Here is a 23,990-nt window from a genome sequence, read left to right on the forward strand (position 1 = left end):
CACCCTTCCTTTTCAGACTTACTGCTTCATGCTAGAGGAAGAGCAACTGCCTCATAGGCATCTGGTGGTTCTTTGTAAGACACACATCCACTCCCATTGTCTTAAAGGTTGGTGTTTACGCAGACCCCTGTTTTTAAGTTGCTGTTTGCCTGTTTTTACTTGTCTACCATGCTGTTTTATTTCATAGTGCATCGCTGCAGTGAAAAATCAGGTTCTAACTACATGCTTTTCCCACTACGGCCTCAAGAGGGCAGCCCAGCTCTGTGAAAAGCTAATCATTTACCTAATGATGAGAAAATACCATCATTTATTACATGTATAACTTGCACACATTATAACAGAATACTCAACAGTTATTTAACAGTAGCTTGAGACATTTATGTGATCAAAGATGTGAAAGTGTAATTGAGCATTAACTATTACAGTAGGTCTATAGGAATAGTACAGTGTTTTTCCATTGGATGCATTCAAATCAGTCATCAGCAATCACTGAGACTCCCCTCAAGTGGATTCAGCTGAAGTCTGACATTTTTGACAGCTGTTCCTGAGGAACTGGCAAGTCCTGGGAAGCTGTAATGTGTGTGCCATGTGTTTGAACAGAGGAAATCACATGTTCTGCACATTGAAAATCATCTTTCCTAAGAGGCTTGTCAGTTTGGGATTACAGCTCCGCTCAACGGAACGGCACAAAAGGATGAATGTAAGGAGGTAGACCCTTTGACCCCTGATGAGAAATTTCCCAGCTTGCACTTTCTAGCTTTATTTATTTATTTATTTGTTTATTTATTGCTTTTATTGTAGTGTTTAGTAACTTAATGTAATTTATTTATTTAAACTGTGTTCGAAAATGTTTTATATGATGTATGTTGGAATATTTAACCCTATGTTGAATAATTAGTCTCAATGCTCTTCAAACTGGGGTGTTTATAACCCACAGATGCTCCTTTTCTAGGAATTACTCCTCCGATGCAGATATTTACATTAATATGCCTATGTGCAGGCTGCCCTCTGCTGGAGCTTGTGTTTGCAATCAGAACAAAGAAATGCACATCTCGGTTTGGCTCACTAAATTCTTCACATAACACATTTTTAAATTAACAAAGCCTCGTGACCATTTAAAGGACATTTAGCCCTACTGAAGACCCAGATATAAATGTTAAAAAAAGGATTTTGGATGAATATTTTATATTCTTTGGAAATCTGTGATAATTTGTCACTTTAAATACTTGAATCTCATTCTCCTCTTTGGTTTTCAGTCAGCCAGACTTAATGATTTATTTTCTCCTTCTTCTTTCTCATCTTCTCTCCTTTTAATTTTGGTCCAGCCTTATTAACTAAGAGCCAACCAGGGTTACTGTATTGTTGGGCAATAAAGTGGAGCTTTTCTTCTCTTGCACGTCTAATTGCTTAGAAACGGAGTGAGTGGATGGGGAGAAGCTTATTTTAAAATGCTCATAAAATTTTACAGTTGCTTCATTAGTGTTAATTAGTAGGGACCAGGATGACTCCACATGGGCTATTTAAAGTTTTTCTTGTTATTCAAATACTAAGTGACAGCATCTCACTCAGAATTCTAACTAATTGGTAAAGTTAGTGTGTCTTGGTTACTTATCACATGCTTTTTAAAACTGTTTAGACTATAATTAGGAACTTTGGAAGCTGTGTTTGTATTCAAATGTTTTGATTTGAACAATTTACACTAATATTCCCTTTCCCCTGACAACATTTTGACATGTCTCAGTAGGGAAAGCACATGTGTAATTCCTTTTTTGCTTCTGTTTCATTGTCCTGGTATTGTTCAAGTTGTCACACTGACGTGGTTTACTGGGACATTTGAATGGATCAACTCATTGTTAAGGTTATTGGTACCTGGGTTTTCCAACAATGCTGAGTCAAAATTATTGTTTGAAAAGCCCCATTACACACAACTTTTACTATATTACTTCCTGGCCCCATAATGCTGAACGATCAGCATCATTTGCCATCCTGTGTTGTGTTTTCATTTTGTCTATATTTTGCAATTTTATATACATTATTTTATGCCACAATTTGACATATCAAATTCTTTGTTGGGAGGACACCCACTGTGTATGTATGCAAATTGCTTCTTTACTTTCAGCTCCTGTATTCACATAGATGTCAACACTATGATACAATAAGTAAAAGTGATCATGGACGACTGCACTGACTTGAATGTCACAGAAGAGGGAAAGCTGTGGGTAAAGATGCAGAAATCTCTCTCCTTCTCCCTACATTTTACCCCCAGTGCCTGTGCAATCATATCAGTTACATCGACGTGTTCACATTAATGCGGGAAGTAACAGCTATTATGGGCACGCAATTCTGCACAGACCGGAAGCCATAGCTGTGGACAACATGCTGGCAAAATATAGGCTAGAGAGCATGGCGATGACCCAACATGTCTTCTAACACTAAGCGTTTCTTTTAACTTGTAAGCATCTTCATTTTGCAGTATGGGAACAGCTACACCAAACACTATCTCTGCATATATGAACACACACACACACACTGAGAAATCGCGCTGTTACGTAATCACAAAGAGGCTTTGCGCCCGCGTACTGAACCAGCAGGTGGAGGAGGAAACATGCGCAGTAGAAGCGTCGACAGCAGCATCAGGACCAAAAAGATCCATGAGCCCGTGATGCGAGAAGATATTGCATGTAAACAAGCCGAGGGGGAATGACCGTAGCGCTATGTCACGCCGCAGCCGCCACTTATTGCTATTAAATCGAAATCTTGGTGTGATTTAATCGGACTAAAGGCTAAAGGAGGTAATTTAGCAGGCAGCAGAAACGCGCAACGGGAGGACGAGCAGAGATGCGATAATAACACTTGATGACTGGTTGAAGCCTCCGCTGCGCTGCGACAGACATCCAGAGGATTCTTCTAATGTCACCCCATATGACGGGCTTTCTTGTCTAATGGTCGCCGGTTTCTAGTGGGATGCACATCAGTGTTTGGCCGTACTCCCTCTCCGTCGTAATGGCAGCTCTGTACCAGGGCACGGACGCTTCCTCTCCGGATAAATTTCTGGCCTTGAAAGACGTGAGAGAGGTGAAGGAGGAGACGACGCTGGACGAGAAGCTCTTCTTGCTGGCATGCGAGAAAGGTTTGTTTTATTTGTCTCTAGTTCTTTCCACAATTTGGCCCAGTGCCTTTTTTTGCTTTTGTGCACGATATGATGCGTTCAAGATCTTTTATTCCACGAGCCTCATATCTGCAGGCCTATATGTACTGTTGGTTCACTACATCATTACTGGTCTATAGATTTCTCAGCAGGCCCTGTGCAGCCATAACACATTTTCTCCGGTGAATGACTGTCAAAGCTGCCTACATGTTGGCTAATGTGGAAATGTGCCCACAGGAGTTAAGATAAATTTAGCTGCATGTCTGCTGTCTGACAGTTTATGTCTCTGGATTCTTAGGAAGCTTAACAAACTGAAGTGAAACTACTTAAGACACAGACAGTACAAGTGTAAAACATCCAAAAGGCATGGGCATTGTAACCCAGTCAGATGGGAGGAAATTATTTCATTGATACAGTAAGTTCGGGAAGTTGTACAGACACACGGTTGTTTTAGGTGCACAGGCCATTAGCTGTCCCTGTGACCATATAAAGTCTGGCTCAGCAACAGAGATTGTCCTTTGTTGGAGATGTTATTGTTATACATGACTGAAGTTAAGCAGCTGGAGCTCAGTCTGCTCTGAGAGAGTGTTTGCCCTCTACACATAATACTTCACTGCTTTTATAGACCTGACTTTTCTAAAGTGGATTCATCATGTGCTGCTTTGGCGTGCTCTTCAGGGGACTACTACATGGTGAAGAAACTGCTCGAGGAGAATCGACACGGTGAGCTCAACATCAACTGCGTGGACGTGCTGGGCCGAGACGCCATCACCATCACCATCGAGAATGAGAATCTAGACATCCTGCAGCTTCTTCTGGAGCATGGCTGCCAGGTAGTAAACACACACGCAGACTAAAACAATGTACGTACACAATGACACTTTTCGTTATAAACATTATACAAGTTACATCTTGCTGTGTGCTTGTACAATGCTGCATTTGTATTTGTAGGCAACGGATGCCTTGTTGGTGGCCATAGACTCTGAGGTGGTTGGAGCTGTGGACATCCTTCTCAACCACAGGCCCAGGCGATCATCCAAGCCCTCCATTGCTGTTAGTTTACTTTCATTACTACTTCTTTAAATGAAAATACTGTAGAATAAAAGAAAAGGATAGTATTGTTCATCTTATAATTTAGATTTTTTAATTTTTTTTGTCCTTTCTAGAAACTGATGCAGCGGATACAGAACCCAGAGTACTCCACCACAATGGATGTGGCTCCAGTCATCCTGGCAGCCCACAGGAACAACTACGAGATCCTCACTATGCTGCTGAAGCAGGATATCTCTCTTCCCCGGCCTCATGCTGTGGGATGTGAATGCACACTCTGCAACGCTAAAAACAAGAAAGACAGCTTGCGACACTCCAGGTACAGACAACCTCAGTCCTCTTTAGTTATTCTGTTTTCCCTAAGGACTGCATTAAGCTCCCATTAGGACCATCCACTGCGGGGAATTACTGTAACATGTATGTGATGATGTCTGTCAAGTGAAGTGAACAGAAGTGGTTCCAGTCATACATTGCAGCACCTTATTGTGATGATAGCATCAGCTCGGAAATGTTATTTTAAGTCCAATGCTGTTTTTTTAGTACCACATTTTGTCTTAGGCCGAAAGATTTTTAATGCTTTCTGTGTTATCTTTATACTTTACTTATCAGGCCATGGGAATTTCAAGAGAGAGAGCCAGTGAAGATAGATTCATTTTTAATCTACATAGTGCTTTTATGCTGCAGTGTGTAGGGAGAGCAGCAAAAGCAGCATTGTTTCCATTGGGAAGTAGTGATTCTTGGTTTATGATACAATCTTGGACTTGCAGATGAGATTTTGCTGATCTCCTCTGCTGGGCATGTTTATTCTCTCTGCAGGGCAGTGTAGCTTCCCACACAGTACACTAAATGAATCAGTCTGCAGTTTGGCTGGTAAACAGCATAGAGGTCAGAGCAGGTACAGATGAAGCTGCTAGAAGACTGAGTATTTCTCTATTTTCTCATCTGCACCCTATCTGTTCGGTTCTCTTTCTATCATATTTTCATAGCCACTTTCTTTTCATCACTTCTGCCTCCTCAACTCCACTGTTCTCTGTGGGTCAGGTTCCGCCTGGACATCTACCGGTGCCTTGCTAGCCCCTCTCTGATCATGTTGACCGAGGAGGATCCCATACTCAGGGCCTTTGAGCTGAGTGCAGACCTTAAGGAACTCAGCCTGGTTGAGGTGGAATTCAGGTAGGTTTTCAGCTGCGGCTGCACATCCGTTGGTCGTGTCAGAGCAAGTTCATCGAATGTCTTTGCACATAAAGACTCAGGCATGCATAGGTAAACTTGTCACATGCACCACAAACACATGCACATTTTTACATACAGCGATAGTGTAAAACCTCTTCTTTTATAGTCTGGAACAGATAAGAAGTCAAATCTTTCATGTGGTCTGATTGCATCTAATTTCCTTACTCCAGGAATGACTATGAGGAGCTGGCAAAGCAGTGTAAGATGTTTGCCAAGGACCTGCTGGCTCAGGCTCGAAACTCTCGAGAGCTAGAAGTTATTCTGAATCACACATCCAATGAGGATCACATTAACAAGAGAGGCCTGCTGGAAGAGCGTATGAACCTCAGCCGACTCAAACTTGCCATCAAGTACAATCAAAAAGAGGTCAGAGAGGCAAAATTGGCAGCTGTCACATGAGTGTTCATTGTCAGCGCTAATGACAAGCCAATCTGCAATATACTGTAAATGGGTTGAGAAGATTATGTCTGCCACATTACTTGACCATTTATTTGATACATATTCACAGATTAATAGAGAGATAATTATTTAACTGTTATGTTATTAGTGCAGTTCACATTGGATGAAACATCTGCTCCAGCACAGCATGTGCTTGTCAATGGGAATTATGAGTTTGGCAGGATAAAGTACTTTCCCCAGGCGACAGCAGTCAAAGACAAACTAAAGCTAGAAATTTGATGCTGTGGGGCAGTTTACAGCAGTGACTGCTCAGTGTGAAAATCTTGACTCATATATAATTACTCATTTGGTCCAAAGTCCAAAGTCTCACTGTATTTATTTCCTGGCTAGCAGCATATTTTGGGGACCATTTTTATTGCAAAGCGTAAATTAATGTTTATATGACCTGTTCCTTAAATCAGCGATTTAAAATCTATTTATAATCTGTTTTTAAAGACTTTCCTAATAATAGTCTCTCTTAAGATGACTTAAAAAAATTGTACTGCAAGTACTAAGAACTATGCACACCTGGAAAAATGCAGGATGCCACAAATGTGCAAAAATGTAGTTACATTTAAACTCTCTATGCAGCAAACAGGTGGAAATGACACGTGCCATAGTTTGACATTTTGGGAAATATATTAGCTTTGTTGCTGAATGTTGAGAAGATTGATACCAACTCTCGTGCCTCTGTAACGAATTTAAGCAGCTGGGTGGTTTTTCTTAGCACAAAGACTGCAAACAGCAAAAAGCAGCTACCCTGTCTGTGTCTAAAGGTAACAAAACCTACCTGGAGAAAATGAACAGTTTCAACCATTGATTTGCAGCACTATAATCTCCTCCTGTTGATGTTGTCCCTATGTCTTATCATATTTCCCCCTTTACAGTTTGTGGCTCAGTCCAACTGTCAGCAGTTTCTTAACACTGTCTGGTTTGGAGAGATGGCCAGCTATCGGCGAAAACACACCTGTCTAAAGATAGCCACGGTGCTGAGCGTGGCGATGCTTTGGCCTCTGCTTTCTGTCTGCTACCTTCTGGTGCCACGCTCCCGTGTGGGCCAGATCATCCACACACCATTTGTGAAGTTCATCATCCACAGCGCCTCCTATTTTACGTTCCTGCTGCTGCTTAATCTCTACTCTCTGGTCTACAATGAGGGCAAGAAAAACACCATGGGCCCTGCACTGGAGATGATCGACTACCTGCTCATCCTTTGGATAATAGGTCAGCTGTTTCCCCATTAAAAATGTTAATTTAGGAATGTACGAATATGGGCCTCAGTGCTTAAAGGGCCGAAAAACAATTTTTCATATAAAGATTATATTTCATATAAAGATTCCTGTTAGTCTAATGTCCAGTAACCTGTAATCCTATCAGGAAGAACAAGACAAATAGCTGCTCCTGTGCTAAATGACAGAGAGCCTGGTTTGGCTGGATTTAATCGGTCAGCTCTGCTTCACATTGGGCTCTGTAGAAAGAAACTTTAGCTTCTTATTTCTGGCCTATAGGAGACTTGCTATCACTGGACCCAGCACACACAAACACACGTGCATGCAAACATTTATTCACACAAAGTCAAACATGCACACAAGCGCCTCCAGATGAACACTACCAGTCAGAAATTGACTCTGTCTGTCTCTTGGGAAAGCCCTCTCTACCTTCCCCTTGTGCCAAGAAACCATTAGCACGATTATTCAGTTGCTTTAATGGCCGTGTTTTCTCAGCAGGGATATTTGTCTCGTGTTTGCAGCATCCTGCCCCCCGCCTCCATCAGGCACAAAGCATCACAACCACAGCTCGTTGGGCTATATGTTTCATCATCCGTTTGATAAATCACTCCAATAATTCCACCTGACAGGTTATAAAAGGATGCAGAAGCAATTGACTTCTGTTATTCAACATTAAGAAACGATTGTGGTGTAATCTGCTGTTTGTTTGGTCTATTGCAGGGAGATTAGTATCTGTGTCATGAGACCGTGTAATGGGGGTTTAATGTCTGACACAGCCCACTAGAGGGAGGAAAGGTTTCCTGAATACTACAAAAAAAAAAAAAAGGCACATCAAGAATCAATTTTACCAATTTCAGGAGTTTTTTTCTACAGAGCTGCCTCATTGCGAAACAGTTTCACTGCAAGATGTGATGCAGCAGTGCAGGTTTCACGCTCACAGGAGAGCTCAGCATCACCCCAGTTTAAAAAAACAGGATTACCCAAAAGATAATGAATGATTGCTCTACTCTTTGCGATTGTTAGCAGATGTTAGCATGAGTTACAGTTCTTACATTTGCTGGAAGTGTACACACAGTCCTAGTCATACAAACCAGCTTTTTATTCTATCTGCATTGTAATGTTGCAACACGCCCCCACACACACCCTCCACTCATCTTTCTCCTGTTCCCTCCACTCTGCTTTTCCCCTGAGCAGCATTAATGGGGAAATCAGATGCTGTGAGAGTGGAGAGTGCCTGTGTGCTGGTACATGTATGCGTATTTGTCTGTGTGTGTTTTCATGCATCTCTCTCTTTACCCAAGTGTGTGCACTTTCGTGTCCAAGAACTCAAAACATTGTCTTTCCCTTGTAAACCCGTGGATCATACCAAGCAGATAAAGACGGAGACAGTTCCTGTGTGAACTGCTACCTAAAAGGATTTCTGTGCCAAAGCCTGCCCACTTTTTGTTGTAACTATGGAAACCAATAACAGAACACTGGAGTTCAGTTACATGTTATTATTTCTGAAACTAAAGCATATAGAAGAATGTGTCACTACATTCTGACTTTTAGCTGGAGTTAAAATTTAGTCCATGGTGTACTTTTAGTAATGATTGATTTAAATTTGGACATAAAAAGACACACATGCAGTATAAATTAAATACCACACACCTCCCTAAATCCAACACATGACACGTTTTCAGCACATTAATCTCATATTTCTGTGCTTCATACATTCCCTTTTGCCCTGGGCTCCTTCTGTGAGATGACTTATCGCACAATTCATCGGCAGTTTAAAAATGTTTTCCAATGTGGGTGCGGATATACTGTGTACGTGTGCGCGTGGTAATGGTGAATTCCTGCTCTTCTATAGGGATGGTGTGGTCAGACGTGAAGCGTCTGTGGTACGAAGGGCTTGAAGATTTTCTGGAAGAGTCTAGGAACCAGCTGAGCTTCGTAATGAATTCCCTTTACTTAGCCACCTTTGCTCTCAAGATTGTTGCACATAGCAAGGTACCCACACACTGTACACATTGTCGATTTAGGAGATTTTTCTGCTGGCTTGAAAAGTTGTGTTTATTTTGTACAGTAATTGTAATTAATGACCCAAACGTAAGTCATCTAATAAAATTAAACACGTTTTTTTTTTAAGGCTATAGTCAATTGATGAGTTAAAAACATATTTGCTGTCCAGTTAAGAGTTTAATAGGACGATTAATAATATGTATAGATATGTCTATCTATTTAACCGTGGTAATATTTTTTTATCATTTCTAACACTACGCTGCGTCTCTGAGTTATAAATACAGTAACTTAACTTTTAAGAGAAAAAACACTCGTGGAATAAAAACCTTCACAAACCGTCCTTTATTTTGGATTTAGAGCTATGAATTTATGCATTAAAGGGGTGAGAAGAATATACGGTTTATTTATTATCGACGGATTCAGTGCTTTGAGTGTATGCTTTTCTTGCAGTTTAAGAATGTGGAGGACACAGAGAGGAAGAACTGGGACGCCTTTCACCCCATCCTGGTGGCTGAGGGCCTGTTTGCCTTTGCCAATGTTCTCAGTTACCTGCGACTCTTCTTTATGTACACCACCAGCTCCATACTGGGGCCACTACAGGTAGGAAAGCAGTGGGACTTACACTAAAGTAGTTCTGATTTTTGTAGCTTACAGGCAGAAGCACAACACAGACACTTTTGAGAGTGTGATTCCAAGTAAAGCCAGACATGCAATAAAAAGATTTGACTGTGATCCCTGCAGGGGTTTAGATCATGTATCTGTAAAGCACTTTGGATGAGGAAAAAAGTACCAAAATCTTAGGTAATGATTATAAAGCAGCTTCCCTTGGCATCGTTTTCTCTAAGCGCGCCACACATACATCTACCACCCACTCTCTTCCCCTCTCAGTGAAGTGTGAACACTCGAGGACAAGCCCACACTAAACATCACGCCAGCTGTGCTCAGCAGTATCATAGCCATCATCATAAGCATTAAGTATAAACACAGTGAACGCAGTGAGTGATCTGCTGTAATAATGTGCCCATAACTAACTGAACACAACATTTAAAAGCTGTGCAGCTGCGGTACGTTCCCATATGCATCACCATGCTGCTTTACTGCTACTCATAGTTTCTGTCGTCAACATCAACGAGGTCCTGTAGTTTACATAAAATTAACTTATTTAATGATGGAGGAGCCGAATCTGTACTTTCAAACCAACTTTTCCTCGGATGCCAAATTGACTGTGATCTCAATCTGGTACATAGATAAAGTCTGGTCGATTGTCACCTTAACAGCAAATGGAGCTGTGCAGGAGTAAAGCAAAGAAAAGGAGAAAATCATTACATACTATATGTATTTTGGTTTTATTTTATTTATTTTAGGTTGTAGGCTCAGAAAAGCTTTTAAAATCTCTGTAAAGCTAAATTACCTCACACGTGTGGTTTAATAGGTGACATTTGCCATTATCATCAATCACAGTGTAGGACATTAACGCCTGGTTTGTATCTACAGTAGATGCAAGATTCAATTGAAAAGGGTTTAGTAGATTTAGCTAAATCCTTGAAAATCTATATTGGATCATCTTGATTCATTTCAGTCTTAGCTGCTTCAACTGACAAGTGTCTCCCATTTGTTAACATAAAGTATTTGTTTACAACCTAAATTGGCATACAGTACTAGAGAACTGTGTGAATGGGATAGAGATACATGTCGTGTTGGTATTAGCTCTCATTTATCCACTCTCAGTTGTTTGATCGCCTACATTTATATATTCAATTTCAAGCCTTTTCTTTGCCGTGGCTGAAATCAATTTATAGAGGCTTTGTTTGCTGTGTTGTTTTTTTATGCAATATTCCCCATGTATTGCCTAATTGGTAAATATTTGGTGTGAAATTAATCTGTGCCAGTAAAAGCATAAAACCTTACAGTATATGTTTCATGTATTGAGCATTAGCAAGTGGTCAAAAACCTGACTTTTACCACTTGCTAGCTCTCGCTTAGCCATTGTTTTTCTCCCTAGTTAAGCCATAAATCTGGTTTGCATACTTTCTAACTTAGGTTCCTGAAAAATTTCAGTGCCAGAGGCCTCCCTTCCTATCACATCACAATAATATGTATCATCCGGCCAGCTGGCAGAGAGAGATTATGGAGCCAGCCAATGTCTGATTTTATGGTGGCAGTCTTTGGATGTCATTTTCCCCCTGTGTGCCTTTCTTACATAAAGCAGTCTTCAGGTATGCAGTGGGCTCAGGCTATTTGTAGAGATACTTTCCTGTTCCTGGAGCTGTTTGTGGTTGACCTATAAAACACTGAGGGTGAGCTATAGATTGTTAAATCGTGCTTTCCAGCTGCAGTCTCCTCCAACTTTCTGCTTGTCTTTTGTTTTTTTTCCCCCTCTCCTTCATTCACGTCAGTCTGTGATATCACTGTCTGGCTTAGCAGAATGGAAAAATGATTAGCTTCAGAAATAGATGTGACTGTGTGTGTTCATGGCGGCACTCACACTCACGTGGCAGACACACCTCCCCTACTAATGCACAGACGCTTGCACATTTCCGCACTGTTGTGATAGGTGAGCATGCCGTTCAGCTACACATGCACACACATACAAAAACACACAGACAGTGAGTCAGTATTATGGGGGATGCGGTACTCTACGTTTCTCTTACTGTATCCTTCCAAAAGAGGCCAGCTCAGATTTCTGCCGGGTGGTGCCCCCTGCTGAGGTTGGAAAGAGTGACTGAAGATGTCTGTCTGCATGTATCTAATGTGACCAACGTACACACAGTGAGCTCAACCGCTGCCCAGATTTTACCTCGGTGACAGTATAAATTTGCCATAACAACAGAAAGAATGTGTGGCTGTGTGTGAGAAAAAAACATAAATTGTGAAGCATTTTCTAATAACATTTTAACCAGGTCAGAATGAGCAGAATGAAATCTGCTTGTATTGGTGGTTGCCATTCTCTTTACTGTATGTCAGCAAAGTAAAATATAGTAAACTATTCTATGCTGTTTATTTAGTAAAAGTGTTTGCACATACACTAGATGCACTTGTGTTACCTAAAATGCCTTGGACCCCCCAAGAGCTACTGACCTGCTACATTCCTGTTCGCTGTATGCAGTAACTAAGTTGGGCTACCTGTCAGGCTGGGCCCACAGGAAACATCCTCAAGTCCAAAATCAGTTCAAGGTGGCAAAAGGAAAACACTGTGGGCATTTAGACCTGACAAGAGAATCAAACAGACTTAAAGACTAGCCCATCTCCCCAAACTATCTGCCTGGGTTTCAGGACAAACACTCCAGTCGCCATTCACCTTGGCCTGCAGGCAGAGTGGTCATTCCTCACACTGGACACTATAGTATATTTGTGTGTGTGTTTTGCAAGGGCGAGTGGGCTTTGACCTTGTTTGAGCATCTCTAGGTCTTAGTAAACAGATAATCCACTCTGGTCTATAAATAGTGGGCTCCCAGTGGTCTGAGAATACTTTGTTTGTTTTTGAGCCCTCTTTCTGCCTTCTTCTATGTTTGTCTGTGTTCCTTTAGGTAGGGTCAGAGCGCAACAGCTAACAGATTGTGTTGCTTTTTCCAATCCCCAAAGGATCAACATGGGGGAAAACATGGCTAAATGGTCAGAAAGTGTTAGAAGAGAACCAAAACCTTTTACACAAGTACATGTAGTACACACAGTGCTTAGAAAATGTAGCACATTCTGATAAAAATAAATTGAAATACGGTATAGCAAATTGTAAATGCATGAGTTAAGGAATCTAATCTGATACATTGTTAGTGTTTTAAAATTGTTCCATATATATATTTCCATGTAATGTTAATGGGCATGTAATGGGCATTTAATTTACCGTATCTGGATAAACACAGGTGTGAATAAAACCAATAACTCAAGTGGTTCCTACATTATACAGCACAACTTACTGGGATACAGCAGTGGAAAATTTCCATCATTATTACTGTTAGTTTTAGCCGTGATTTTCTTGTTACAAAAGATGTCTGCTTGAAAGAAAGTTCTTTTAACTTGTTTTTGGAGCTATGCTGATGAGTATTAACAAGTGCATAAAAAGCTGAAGAGTAATAAGCTAATTTAATTATTCCCAGACATTCAAATACAAAAGTCAAAAGAGAAAGTTACAGTTTTTACTTCTCAGTTTTTAAGAAATCTGACCTCAGCTGGCTCATTTGATGGTTAATACAAAGTGCTGGGAATGCTGTCAGAAAACTGACAATGGAAAACTGATATTAAAGTCTCATGTCTGCTCGCTTCAATCAGATCCAGAAGAACTGATAGTCAAATGTTTATCTCTCACTAGATCTCCATGGGTCAGATGCTGCAGGAGTTTGGAAAGTTTCTGGGCCTCTTCCTGCTGGTGTTATTCTCCTTCACTATTGGACTCACACAGCTCTATGGAAAGGACCAGAAAGACAAAGACAAGAATCCACCCAAGGACTGCGAGGGCATCTTCTGCCAGCAGCAGAGCAATGATGCATTCCACACGTACGTCCACCGTGGGCCAACCTCAGTTTGTCATTCCGAACACTGACGACCATAATGATGAATGTTCAGAATGCGTGTTGAGAGATGTTAGAGATTATATGTGGAACTGTATAAATACAGCTGCTAGACGATTCATGATATAACAGTAAAAGTAGATAGTATTAGTATATATTTTACCATGTTACCTAACATGTACCAGGTTCTTCCATTTTACAGGTTTATGGGCACCTGCTATGCCTTGTTCTGGTACATCTTTTCCCTGGCGCATGTTGCACTCTTCGTCACCCGTATCAGCTACACTGAGGAGCTGCGATCCTTTGTGGGTGCCATGATCATAGGCACCTACAACATTGTGGTGGTTATCGTCCTGACCAAGCTGCTGGTGGCCATGCTGCACAAAAGCTTCAGACAAATTGCTGTAAGTGTGAACAACTTTTGGCAGAAGTTTCCAGCGCTGTGCCAAGGATAAATAGAGTTCAGCTTGAAGCTAAACGTTGTTTTCATTTACTCTCAAGATTTAATCTTACTCTTACACTGGAAATGTTGCACAGATGTTAAACTGTTTTTGTTTGGCACTCCACTGCACATTTTCTGTTTCCTTTGAACAGCTGTTGAATTTTTATTAAGCTTTGGAAAACAACTCATTGCACAGAAAAATCTGTCTCCTCAAGGATTTCCACTTTCAAAATGTATCCTAGGGAGCTATGGGGGAAAGTTGTTTGTCACATCGCTATGTTCTCAAAGTTCTTGTTGCCTTTTGGACCTGTATAGAATCATGAGGATAAGGAGTGGAAGTTTGCTCGAGCCAAACTGTGGCTCAGCTACTTTGATGACAAATGTACCCTGCCGCCACCGCTTAATATCCTCCCCTCCCCCAAAACTGTGTGCTACTTGGTGACCAGCATGCGAAAGTGGATCTGCTCACACACCTCAAAGGGCAAAGTGAAGCGCCAGAACAGCCTCAAGGTATGGAAAGTAGCTGCCAGTACATCTTTATAATAGGGAGGGGCAAAGTCCCGCCCTTTTCTTTAAACTTAAATAGTAATCTGTGCTTTCTTTTTGGTCTGAATTCCTTGACTATCTTTTTTTTTTTTGCTAGGAGTGGAAGAACCTGAAGCAGAAGCGTGATGAGAACTACCAGAAGATAATGTGTTGCCTGGTTCACCGCTACTTGACCTCCACACGACAGAAGATGCAGAGCACAGACCAGGCCACAGTGGAAAATCTGAACGACCTACGCCAAGACCTCTCCAAGTTTCGCAACGAGATGAGGGACCTGCTGGGATTCCGGACATCCAAATATGCCATGTTTTACCCAAGGAGCTAAACAAAGACTAGATACCGCATCTCTCCCCTTTTTGGCTATCCTCTTGACAAAAACCTCTGCTTCGTGTTTATCTGGGACCTGTGTGACCCGAGCATGTGCAAAAACTCTGCTCTCTGAAGCAGAGGCAACTTTTAAACCTGGAACTTAACTAAAAATATACATATTCTTCACCAAAGCCTCCTGACTCAGGCCCACTAAGTATTATAACGCTATGAAACAGTTTTTTGTATATAAAGAAAGCCATTGTTTTGAAATGAAAGACAAATAAAAACTTATGAAAAAACTTGCAGACCTGAGGCGTTAATGGCATAAAGAGCAGATACATTTTGCTGCTTTTGTAAATTGAACGTTACATGATGATTTTTCTCCTTGATTATTTTTTTGGGGGGGCCACTCAAGCATGGAAACCAGAAAAAAAAAAAAAAAACAGTTGTTCCGGCAGACTAGTCCTTGTGAGAGATTATGCAGTCACACCTGATCCGTTTACATGCTTAGCCGAGCATAGCTGCCTTGGCTGTTCTCAACAGACCAGATCTAATATTATTTGGCCTCTCTGGGTTCCCAGTTGAAACTTCATGTACAAAGACAAAGAGAAACGAAAGGACAACGTTAAAGGAGTTTTATTTGGGCAGATGAAAACAATAAAATATAAATAATATTCACAAACTTTTTCATATGAAAATATCTTTCATTTCATACCTCCGACTTTAAAAACTGACTGTAAGGAAAATATATATATGCTGATGATGGTGCTTTGCATCTGTAAACAAACTAAACAAAAGAGCTTAAGCACGGAAGGTCCTCATCTGATTCACAAACCTACATAAAATGTGTTTCAAACAATCATGTATATATTAAATATTGCACTTTATTCAATTTCTTGTCAAACTTTTAAAACTCGAGGAGTTAAAACTGAATACAGAAAAACAACTGGGAGTTGTAAACACCATCATTAAGCTGTAACATAACTCATTTGATTATCAATCCGATTGTCTCTGTGCTTTACTGTTACAGTTTAATTCACTACTAAGAGCCTGACAGGAATGTGGACTACAAATGATCTGAGAAGATGGATGGAGATTTTAACTAATAATCCTTTCATAGCAGACTAACTGGTTGAATTTAAACAGAAAGCAAAGTGGAAATACGTGTTTATTCTAAAAACATGCAATCAACAGCAAAATGAATAAATACTCAAATCTGAGTTGCTCGTAAAGGAATCATGTTTATGTACTGGCAGCTCTGCGTCCAGACTATGTTGTTTTTGTGACCTGTGTTTGTTGACATGAACAGAATATTTTTATCTGCTTAATTATTTCCATCCACAGCTGAGCCTCAGGCACACCAGACCAAAGGAGATCCTCAGCAGCGCTGGTTTTTCAGAACATTAAGTCCTTTCTGGTTCTTTGTCTTAAACGCCATGACAAAGTGGTGCGGGGCGATTTTCCCCCGGCCCTCCTCGTCCACCTGGCCCATGAAGAGGTAGTTCAAGCCTGGTGAAGAAACACAAAAAAAACCTGAATGCAGTGGCAGAATGGCAGAGACATTCAGGGGGATATCAAATATCAAAATCTCTATGCAGCAGGCACGTATACCATGTGTTTATATCGGAACATACAAACAGAATTTACGCTGCGTTGATTGTTTGCACAGTGAGTTTTGCCGCTCACCTCACACCTGGGGGCGAGCTCAATCAGCTGCTGAGCATCACGGCACAGCAGAGAAGGCAAACTCAAAGCAGTCAACCGGGAACAGTGTACTGATTATCAGCGTTTAGATAATGAACAGTTCTCTGCAACCAGTGATTTCGTACATCAGAAAGTGATGACACTGAGTCAATTGTGTTTCACCAGCACATTGTTCACTCACCTCTTCTGACAAATGGGCACTTCTTGCACAAGATAATGATCTTGGTACTCATGGTCTTTCCTGCCTGCTGGATGGCCAGGCTGCCTTCTTTATACACGTTGATGATGGAGACAGTGGCGTACATACTTCCTCCTCTCATCGCTGCCGTAATGACAGTGCCCGTTATCACTGTAATAGATATCCAAAAAGATACAGAAGTTCTGAAATGTATCCATATATATGCTCAATGTGCTCAACGTGAGAATACTTTACCATGACCATGATTCTGGTTTATTGATGGTAGGTCATCAATATGCCAGAATAAACCTTGGACAACAGTCCAGAGAATTAAATGGGCTGAAAGTTGGGCTGAAATTCATAATCTTATAAATTCAAAGGAATTTTTATTTTTAACATCATAGATAACAGAGCTGGAATTTAGAGTGGGGACTTAAACATAGAAACAGTTGTAGTAAAAGGAATCTGTTTTTTATTGTCTTCATAAATTATCTAAGTGAAATGTGAACAATGTGTGCTTACTACACATAAATTCTCATCTTTGAAGTGAGGCCTGTCTGTAAAGATGTCACAGTGAATTAATAGCATAGCCTCTCAACATTTCCTTTCAGGCTCTCAATCCCTCTGAACTTTTTAGGACTTCTTCATCCACTCATGAGTTTCAGTAACAGCTCCGTCTTCCCAAAAAAACAAAAATGCAGAAACTACTTCAAGGATATCACTTACTTAGTGATTTGTTTTTGTGATTTTAAGCCTTACAAAGAGAAGCAATTCCAGAGTTTACTGTAGCTGTCGATGGGGACAGTGGTTAATACAGATGCAGCATACGGCACAGATTTTACCTACTTCATTCACTGTCTGTCCTTCCAAAACTGTAATCAAGGTGCAGGGTAAAGTTCCAGTTATTTCCTGTTTAGTCTGACCAGGTCTCCAAAAGTAAAAATATACAGTTTTGTTGCTTAAGAGTCCTGACATTTAGCAATGAGAGCAGGGTGACAGTGTAGCCTAGTTAGAGCAAATCATGTGTCATTCAGTACGAGTAGGATTCTTTGCACTGATGGTTCCAATATGTCTGGACTTAATATACTGCCTGTTTCATTTCCTGATGGAGATGAGGCTATCCAGAGAACCGCCTGTTCTATCTGTTGCTACTGTTAAATAAGCCAGAGAGCTGCTTTTAACAATGCAAAAATCTACAAAATGTCATTTAATTAAACAACACCAACAGTTTTGACTTTAAGTGTTGATTAGACACACTATTTTTAACCTGCAGTCTGCAGCCACTTGATTAAGATGGGATGTAGTATATCGTGTGCTGACTGCACAACCACACCACACGGCCGGCTTTTTCCACATGCACCAACGCACCACCACCCTGATGCAAATCCAAGTGAGGTCTTTGAAATGCCGATCTAACACATGTGGTAAACATCTCAGAGAGGAAAACATCAGAGAGCAGGAGAGTAGCAAACGGAGGCTGAATCAACACGTTCATTTATTAACAGTTTACCCGCAGTCACAGGCTGAGTGCGTGCGTGTGTGTTTACACTGGAGGTAACCGTGTCCTACTGTATATACTCCTTCATTTCCTGACAGAGTATCAAAGAGGTCTCTGAGATGCGCAATGAAAAATCTGAGGAGATAAGATAAGCGACATGATCAGGACTATATACAGCTTGTTAAGAGATTTCTGGCTGCTGCTGCTGCCGTGTGGGTTCTGCTGACGTAAATCTGTCTGTTTAAAACTGGCACATATGTAATAATAACAACACGAGCCAAGCTGGAGCATATCACCGATTGTTTCCGTGGTTTAAATAAAAAGCAGGAGAGCTGATGTACTTACCAAAATTGCTGGAGCAGTAATTGCTCTCAAGTGTTCCTCGCCTTTTGCATTTCTGCTGGCACAGGGCAATAGAGTACTTCATAGCTGCAGAAACACACACACACACACACACACACACACACACAACCGAGAAAATTCAGTCTCTGTAATTTTGCCTACCAGTGATGAAAGTATATAAGCTATGGTTGCATTTGCTTCTTTTATGGTACACAGTATCCTCAGCAACACCGGAGTCTCTCCAAACATATGGCTGTTAGCCTCAAGGATAATATGTAATGGGCAAAATAATATTTCATGTGAATATCAGATTTTAGTATTTGACATAATAAAGAACCCATAAAAGAAATAACCCAGGCTCTTTAAAAACACAAGGTGACTGCCTAAATATTATTCTTACTGGAGAGGGAAATAGTCAGGAAAGATAAGCCCACCAGAAAAAGCTGTTGCAGTATCATGACGTGCAGGTGCCAGAGTGCAGACACATGCCCACATTGTATGTGAACTTGTGTTAATGCAGTTTTGCACAAAACAAATGTGAACGAAATACAGTTTTTAGTATTTCTTGGTGCTGCTGTCGGGTGCATAGACAATTAGACTTACAGTGTCCAGTAATGTGTCCTCTATTCCCTCTTTGTGCAGAACAGGATGATGCCTCACAACAGCATGTTAAAGAGTGAAGATCTAACTCCCTAAACCTCTCTTTAAAGTGACCGCTTTCAACTGTTGTATGTAAACAGAGTTCTTGCTATGTGTTAATTACTTTTACACATTGGTTGTAAAGCAGCTGTGGCTCAGAAATCAGAACCGCAGGCAGCATAAGAAGAGCTTCAAAGGTATTGATTGAAACAGCATTGTAATCTAAGTTAAGCAGTACACATGTTCTGACATTAGAGACAGACAACAGACAAAGCAAAAGATAAAGCCGACATGTTTTCTATGCAGTTTTTAAAGTTGCTACCTACGTATGGGCCTGGTGGTGACCGGCTGTGTTGTAGTGGTGGGTGGTATTGTGGTGGTGGGGAATTTCTTTGGTCTGAACTTGTAGTGCCCAATGAAGCCATCTGCGGTTAGACTGAGATCTGACAGGAACTGGATAAGGAGCTGGTTCCCATCAGAGAACACGGGCCTGGAGAGGAGCAGAGGTGAAAAGACTGATGGTGACCTGACCTGAATCCAAAAGGTGAATGTTTGGCAACAACGATGACTTCAGCACGAGAGAATCACCCACCCTGGGGGGCTGTCTCCACAGTATTTTCCAATCCGCTTGGCATCGTTTATTTCTGCCCCGTTAAAAATGGAGACGTGGTCATAGCGGCAGTAGTTGTCTCGTTCCACATCAAACTTCTCAAACTTCACTTCAATAATCTGCAGGAGGATACAAATCACAAGGAAGATCCTCTTTCATCAAGCCAAAGCTTGTAATAGGCCATCTGATTAAAGGGTGCTCTGCTATTTGTGGGATGATGCTGTCCACAACGGTTACACATTAAAAAAAACAGTACAATTATTATTTCATATTCGACCACCAATGCATACTCACCTAAAAGTACTCTGTGATATACTTTGTTTTGCAATTTACATATAAAACCTACTTTTATTGGGAATGTTTTTTTTTTAACACACCAACCTGATTCTTTGGCGCCACAATGTGCCAAGAGCAGGTGACGCCAGCTGGGTAGTCCTTCTCCGGCCAGTTGGGGGTTTTGAAAGACCCGGAAGGCTTGTCCAATCTGCCTCCACAGTACTGGTCACCTGTTGAGAATAATGGCAATAGGTTATGGGGAACTGTGTGAAATGGCATTCATTTTCTTTCTTTTGTCTTTGAAGGAAATTGTCATCCTTTTAAAGGCAGGACTAGAATTCAAATGATTTCCTCATGTAATTAATCACCACTTGTCTACTTTGATAGCTGCTCTTGTTGCACTCCGTCACAATGAGCATATCAAAAGTAAGTCACTCGTTAGTTGAATGCGGTAAGGGGTTTCAAAAATATAACATGCTTCCAATTCTGTCAAACATGTGAGAAACATCACCATGCAAACTGTTCAGAGAATCAAACACGTGAATCTCTGTTTTCTTTGTAACATACACTTAGTTTGATGTTTCCAACATATCTCAAGAAGTACTATTTACAGTCCCAAAAGCTGACACTTAGCAGATGACTTGTTGCTCTGTGCTATTCTGACAATGCTCAGAGACACAGTGGCAATAGTAGCATCCATTGTGTAAAAGCCAGGTCAGCTGGTTAATAGTCATTGTCCACAACAGCAGTCAGCTCCTTCCATAAAGAGAACCAGCCATTAAAATTCCACAGTAGAAAAAACTTTGCTATCCTGCAGAAACATCTCTAAATTATACTTTTGACCTGTGCTTTGTACTTAAGCCATCCAAAAAAATTCCACATCTCACTGTGAGAAGTGTTGAAATGTTGCTCTCTTTTTGTCAACACGCTGGAAGCTTAAACCCACAACTAACTTTGTTGAACAACCGCAACTTCCAAAGGTCACTGAAAAAATTATATTCCCTTTTGTTCTGCTGTGACTGTGCATCTCTTAAAGGTGATTCAAAAACTGAGCTCTACCTAAAGAATCAAACTTCTTCTTTCTCTTGTCTGGTCATTGTGATAGCATGTAGTGACCGTACTGAAAAAACATGTCAAATAGCCCCTGTAATTTGCTTTTCAAAGACTGACTCTTTGCCTACTCAAAGGTTAGTATCACATTCTTTTTTTGGAGTCATGGCTGAGACACAGTCACACGTGGCTCCACACACCTGGCCAGTGGTAAGACATTCTCTACACAGCTGCTGCCCTCATGCCGTTGACACCTACTGTAAGACAGCAGAATGAAGAAAAAACATGCCAAGTTAATTTTCCCAACTTCTTCTCCCCTACCTCTCTCGTGTGGGTGGGCAGCAGAGAAAACAGCCAGGAAGCCACTTCCAGCTGTGTTGGCATCAGATACCATCTGCAGGAGCATCTTGTTGTCTATGGAAACCAGGGCTCCGGGCTTGAATGTCCCACAGAAGCGACCGAGTCTCTGCCCATTGACATGGCCGCTGTAAACATCCACATAGTCATAGCGGCACAGGTTGTCGTTCTCTAAGTCAATAAATCGGAATGACAGGACTACAACCTTTCCCTCGGGCACCTGGGTGGGAAGATAATGGTAAATAATTTTCACATAATTCATGTAATTATTGGGGAATATTAAACTATCCAATCAGTACACATCTTTTATCAATACTGAATATTGTTACTTAAATAATGCAAAACAATTCTACCCATATGACGTTAAACCTGTTACTCGTGTGCACCAAACAGTTCCAGCCCCACTGTCATCTTCACTCTTTTAAAGTACACTGATATAATACAAAAACTGCCTTAAGCTAGCTGTAGCTGTGGTAAAGTATTTTTAGATGGAAATTAGGAGTTTGAGGTTAGTCAAAGAGTAGCATGCTGTTTCATACTGCAGCTGTTTGCTGAGTTTAACAATTTGGCTATACAATTTTATCTTCGATTTCTGGGCTGTGGCGCAAAAAAACAAAACATGCGAATATGAACTATGACTCACTGTGATTTTCCAAACACATTTGGTGTTTGGAGGGTAAACTCCTGGGTACCCCTGGCTCCCGATTACTCCAGACTCCCCTGTGATGTTGCCGCCGCAAGTGAAGGTTGGTCTGGAGGAGGAAAGAAGGTTTTCTGATTTCCAAATATCAAAATGATGCATGACTTAAAACAATAAGTAAGTATAAGCATTAATGTCGGCCTGTGGTTAATTTATTACTAATTTCACGCCTCGGCATTGCGCCATACGTCCTGGCTGGAGGTATAACCCACATTGCAGACTATTCCTCCACCAACGCTGCTTCCAGGATATACACACGGTCCCTCACACCTTGCCCACTCAAAAGCTTTCTAATCAATTGAAAATAAAGATGTACCTCTGCTGAGACTGCGCACAGACCTCTGTCAAGAAGAGTAGACTCCATGCGCAAAAAATACTGCATGTACTCCACATTGCTGGGTCAACGGAGCAGGCGTTTCGCCTGTTTCGTGGCATGAATGGCATTACGTTCAGCGGCTCAGGCGGTGGGGCAAGTACCCAGGAGTTCCTGCAGGGACTTTCAGTTAGTAACTGCAGGCTGGAGCAGATGAATATAGCGTTTGTTCTGCGTTGAAGGAGGGAGGACGCACAGGGGACTGCTACCCCCCTCCCTCGCCCAAAAAATCTTAAAAAAAAATAAAGTCGGGCTGGGAGGGTGTTGGCTCTCGCATTAGTGCCAAGGATGAGACCTAGGACTAAACCTGACTCAGGGATTCAGTGACTCTTACATACATAATGGTTGTGGCTTTCCAGTTAGAAAGACCGCTCTTCTTAGCCCCAGTGTTGAGGACACGTGCATGACAGACGTCAACCTTGGCTTGACTTCCAGGAAGAATGTACATTTTTGCACCAAGCTAAACATCACAAAAATAGGTGTTTGAGACAGCCGTAGGCTGCGACTTGACAAAATAAGCACAGGACCACTAACTTGTAAATGAGCGCTATAGAGACCAACAACACCACCTGCTGGAATAAATATGGCACAAATTTCATTATGGACAATTGTTATTAGGTTTGAAGTTAATTCTGTCATTGGAAAGGAACGGCGGCGCGCATTGGATTCACCGAAGGAAAAAAATATTAGAGACATTATGTCGTAATTACGAGATCCGGATCTCGTATTGAGGAGTTATGTTACTCGTAATTAAGAACGTTTCAGAACCTGCCTCGGAAAAAGTAGTTTTTTAGGATGTCTTCAGTATCAGAGTAGTTTTGTGATAGTTACTTCTGAAGTTACTTCCAGAACTCTATAGTAAAACAGAACTGTCGACATTATAATTCGTCGGATTTACCTTCTCAGAATGTCAACAAATAGGCTGTAAACTGAGCCTCGAGATTCAATATGCTGCTTGCAGTGTGACGCTTCGTATCCATGGCAACACGATACTTCCTATTTCCTGCAGAAGTTGGCCACGCACACTCTTTTAAACATGTTAAAACCTTCGACTGTCGACAAAACTGTCGACTCATGTTAAAAGAGTTCCCTCGTGAGAAGAGGAACAAGAAATGTTATGTTGCCATAGATACAGAAAACGTCGCGCTGTGAGCTTTAGCTTGGCCTCATTTGTAGACTATATGTTTACATTTAGCAACATTAAATATGCCGAATTGGCTAATAACGGTTTGTTTCCGCTTTGTAGCATTGGACCTACTGACAACTGACTGATTTCCATGTGTCAACCAAGAAAATGTAATAACGCGATGATTCTCAGGCAAGTTATAAAGTGTGAATTCCTGCCTCAGAAGAAACATA

At 41.2% G+C, this 23,990-nt stretch overlaps 2 protein-coding genes across 5 annotated transcripts; one reads left to right on the forward strand and one right to left on the reverse strand.

Moving 5' to 3' along the window:
- The first annotated feature begins 9 nt into the window (after positions 1-9).
- trpc1 (transient receptor potential cation channel, subfamily C, member 1) lies at positions 10-15,207 on the forward strand. Of its 4 annotated transcripts, none has more exons than XM_067486483.1 (13): positions 10-3,130; positions 3,827-3,981; positions 4,100-4,201; positions 4,315-4,517; positions 5,240-5,371; positions 5,602-5,797; positions 6,757-7,093; positions 8,951-9,090; positions 9,553-9,702; positions 13,409-13,593; positions 13,810-14,011; positions 14,365-14,559; positions 14,693-15,207. In XM_067486483.1, the coding sequence occupies exons 1-13, from the start codon at positions 2,965-2,967 to the stop codon at positions 14,918-14,920; spliced, it is 2,391 nt and encodes a 796-aa protein (XP_067342584.1). In that variant the 5' UTR covers positions 10-2,964; the 3' UTR covers positions 14,921-15,207. The 4 variants fall into 4 exon arrangements, with proteins under 4 accessions (XP_067342584.1, XP_067342585.1, XP_067342586.1 ...); XM_067486484.1 differs by having other exon boundaries at positions 2,988-3,130; positions 3,774-3,981; XM_067486485.1 differs by lacking the exons at positions 10-3,130; positions 3,827-3,981; positions 4,100-4,201 and having other exon boundaries at positions 4,321-4,517; positions 5,185-5,371.
- A 317-nt stretch (positions 15,208-15,524) lies between these two features.
- On the reverse strand, positions 15,525-22,914 carry pcolce2b (procollagen C-endopeptidase enhancer 2b). The gene is made up of 9 exons (XM_067486493.1): positions 22,575-22,914; positions 22,202-22,310; positions 21,523-21,778; positions 20,257-20,381; positions 19,858-19,994; positions 19,592-19,755; positions 18,630-18,713; positions 16,790-16,957; positions 15,525-16,413 (listed from the first exon to the last, which is right to left on the reverse strand). The coding sequence occupies exons 1-9, from the start codon at positions 22,700-22,702 to the stop codon at positions 16,283-16,285; spliced, it is 1,302 nt and encodes a 433-aa protein (XP_067342594.1). The 5' UTR covers positions 22,703-22,914; the 3' UTR covers positions 15,525-16,282.
- Positions 22,915-23,990: the final 1,076 nt, after the last annotated feature.

This window comes from Channa argus, chromosome 19, assembly GCF_033026475.1.
Source record: "Channa argus isolate prfri chromosome 19, Channa argus male v1.0, whole genome shotgun sequence".
NCBI classification, from domain to species: Eukaryota; Metazoa; Chordata; class Actinopteri; order Anabantiformes; family Channidae; genus Channa; species Channa argus.

Coding starts and splice junctions, on each gene's coding strand:
- trpc1 (XM_067486483.1), top strand. CDS start 2,965: ATGCACATCAGTGTTTGGCCGTACTCCCTCTCCGTCGTAATGGCAGCT. Junction 5,798..6,756: donor TCAAGTACAATCAAAAAGAG/GTCAGAGAGGCA, acceptor CCCCCTTTACAG/TTTGTGGCTCAGTCCAACTG. Junction 9,091..9,552: donor AGATTGTTGCACATAGCAAG/GTACCCACACAC, acceptor CTTTTCTTGCAG/TTTAAGAATGTGGAGGACAC.
- pcolce2b (XM_067486493.1), bottom strand. CDS start 22,702: ATGCCATTCATGCCACGAAACAGGCGAAACGCCTGCTCCGTTGACCCA. Junction 22,311..22,574: donor TGTGCGCAGTCTCAGCAGAG/GTACATCTTTAT, acceptor TTCCTCCTCCAG/ACCAACCTTCACTTGCGGCG. Junction 20,382..21,522: donor TGCCCACCCACACGAGAGAG/GTAGGGGAGAAG, acceptor TATTCTCAACAG/GTGACCAGTACTGTGGAGGC.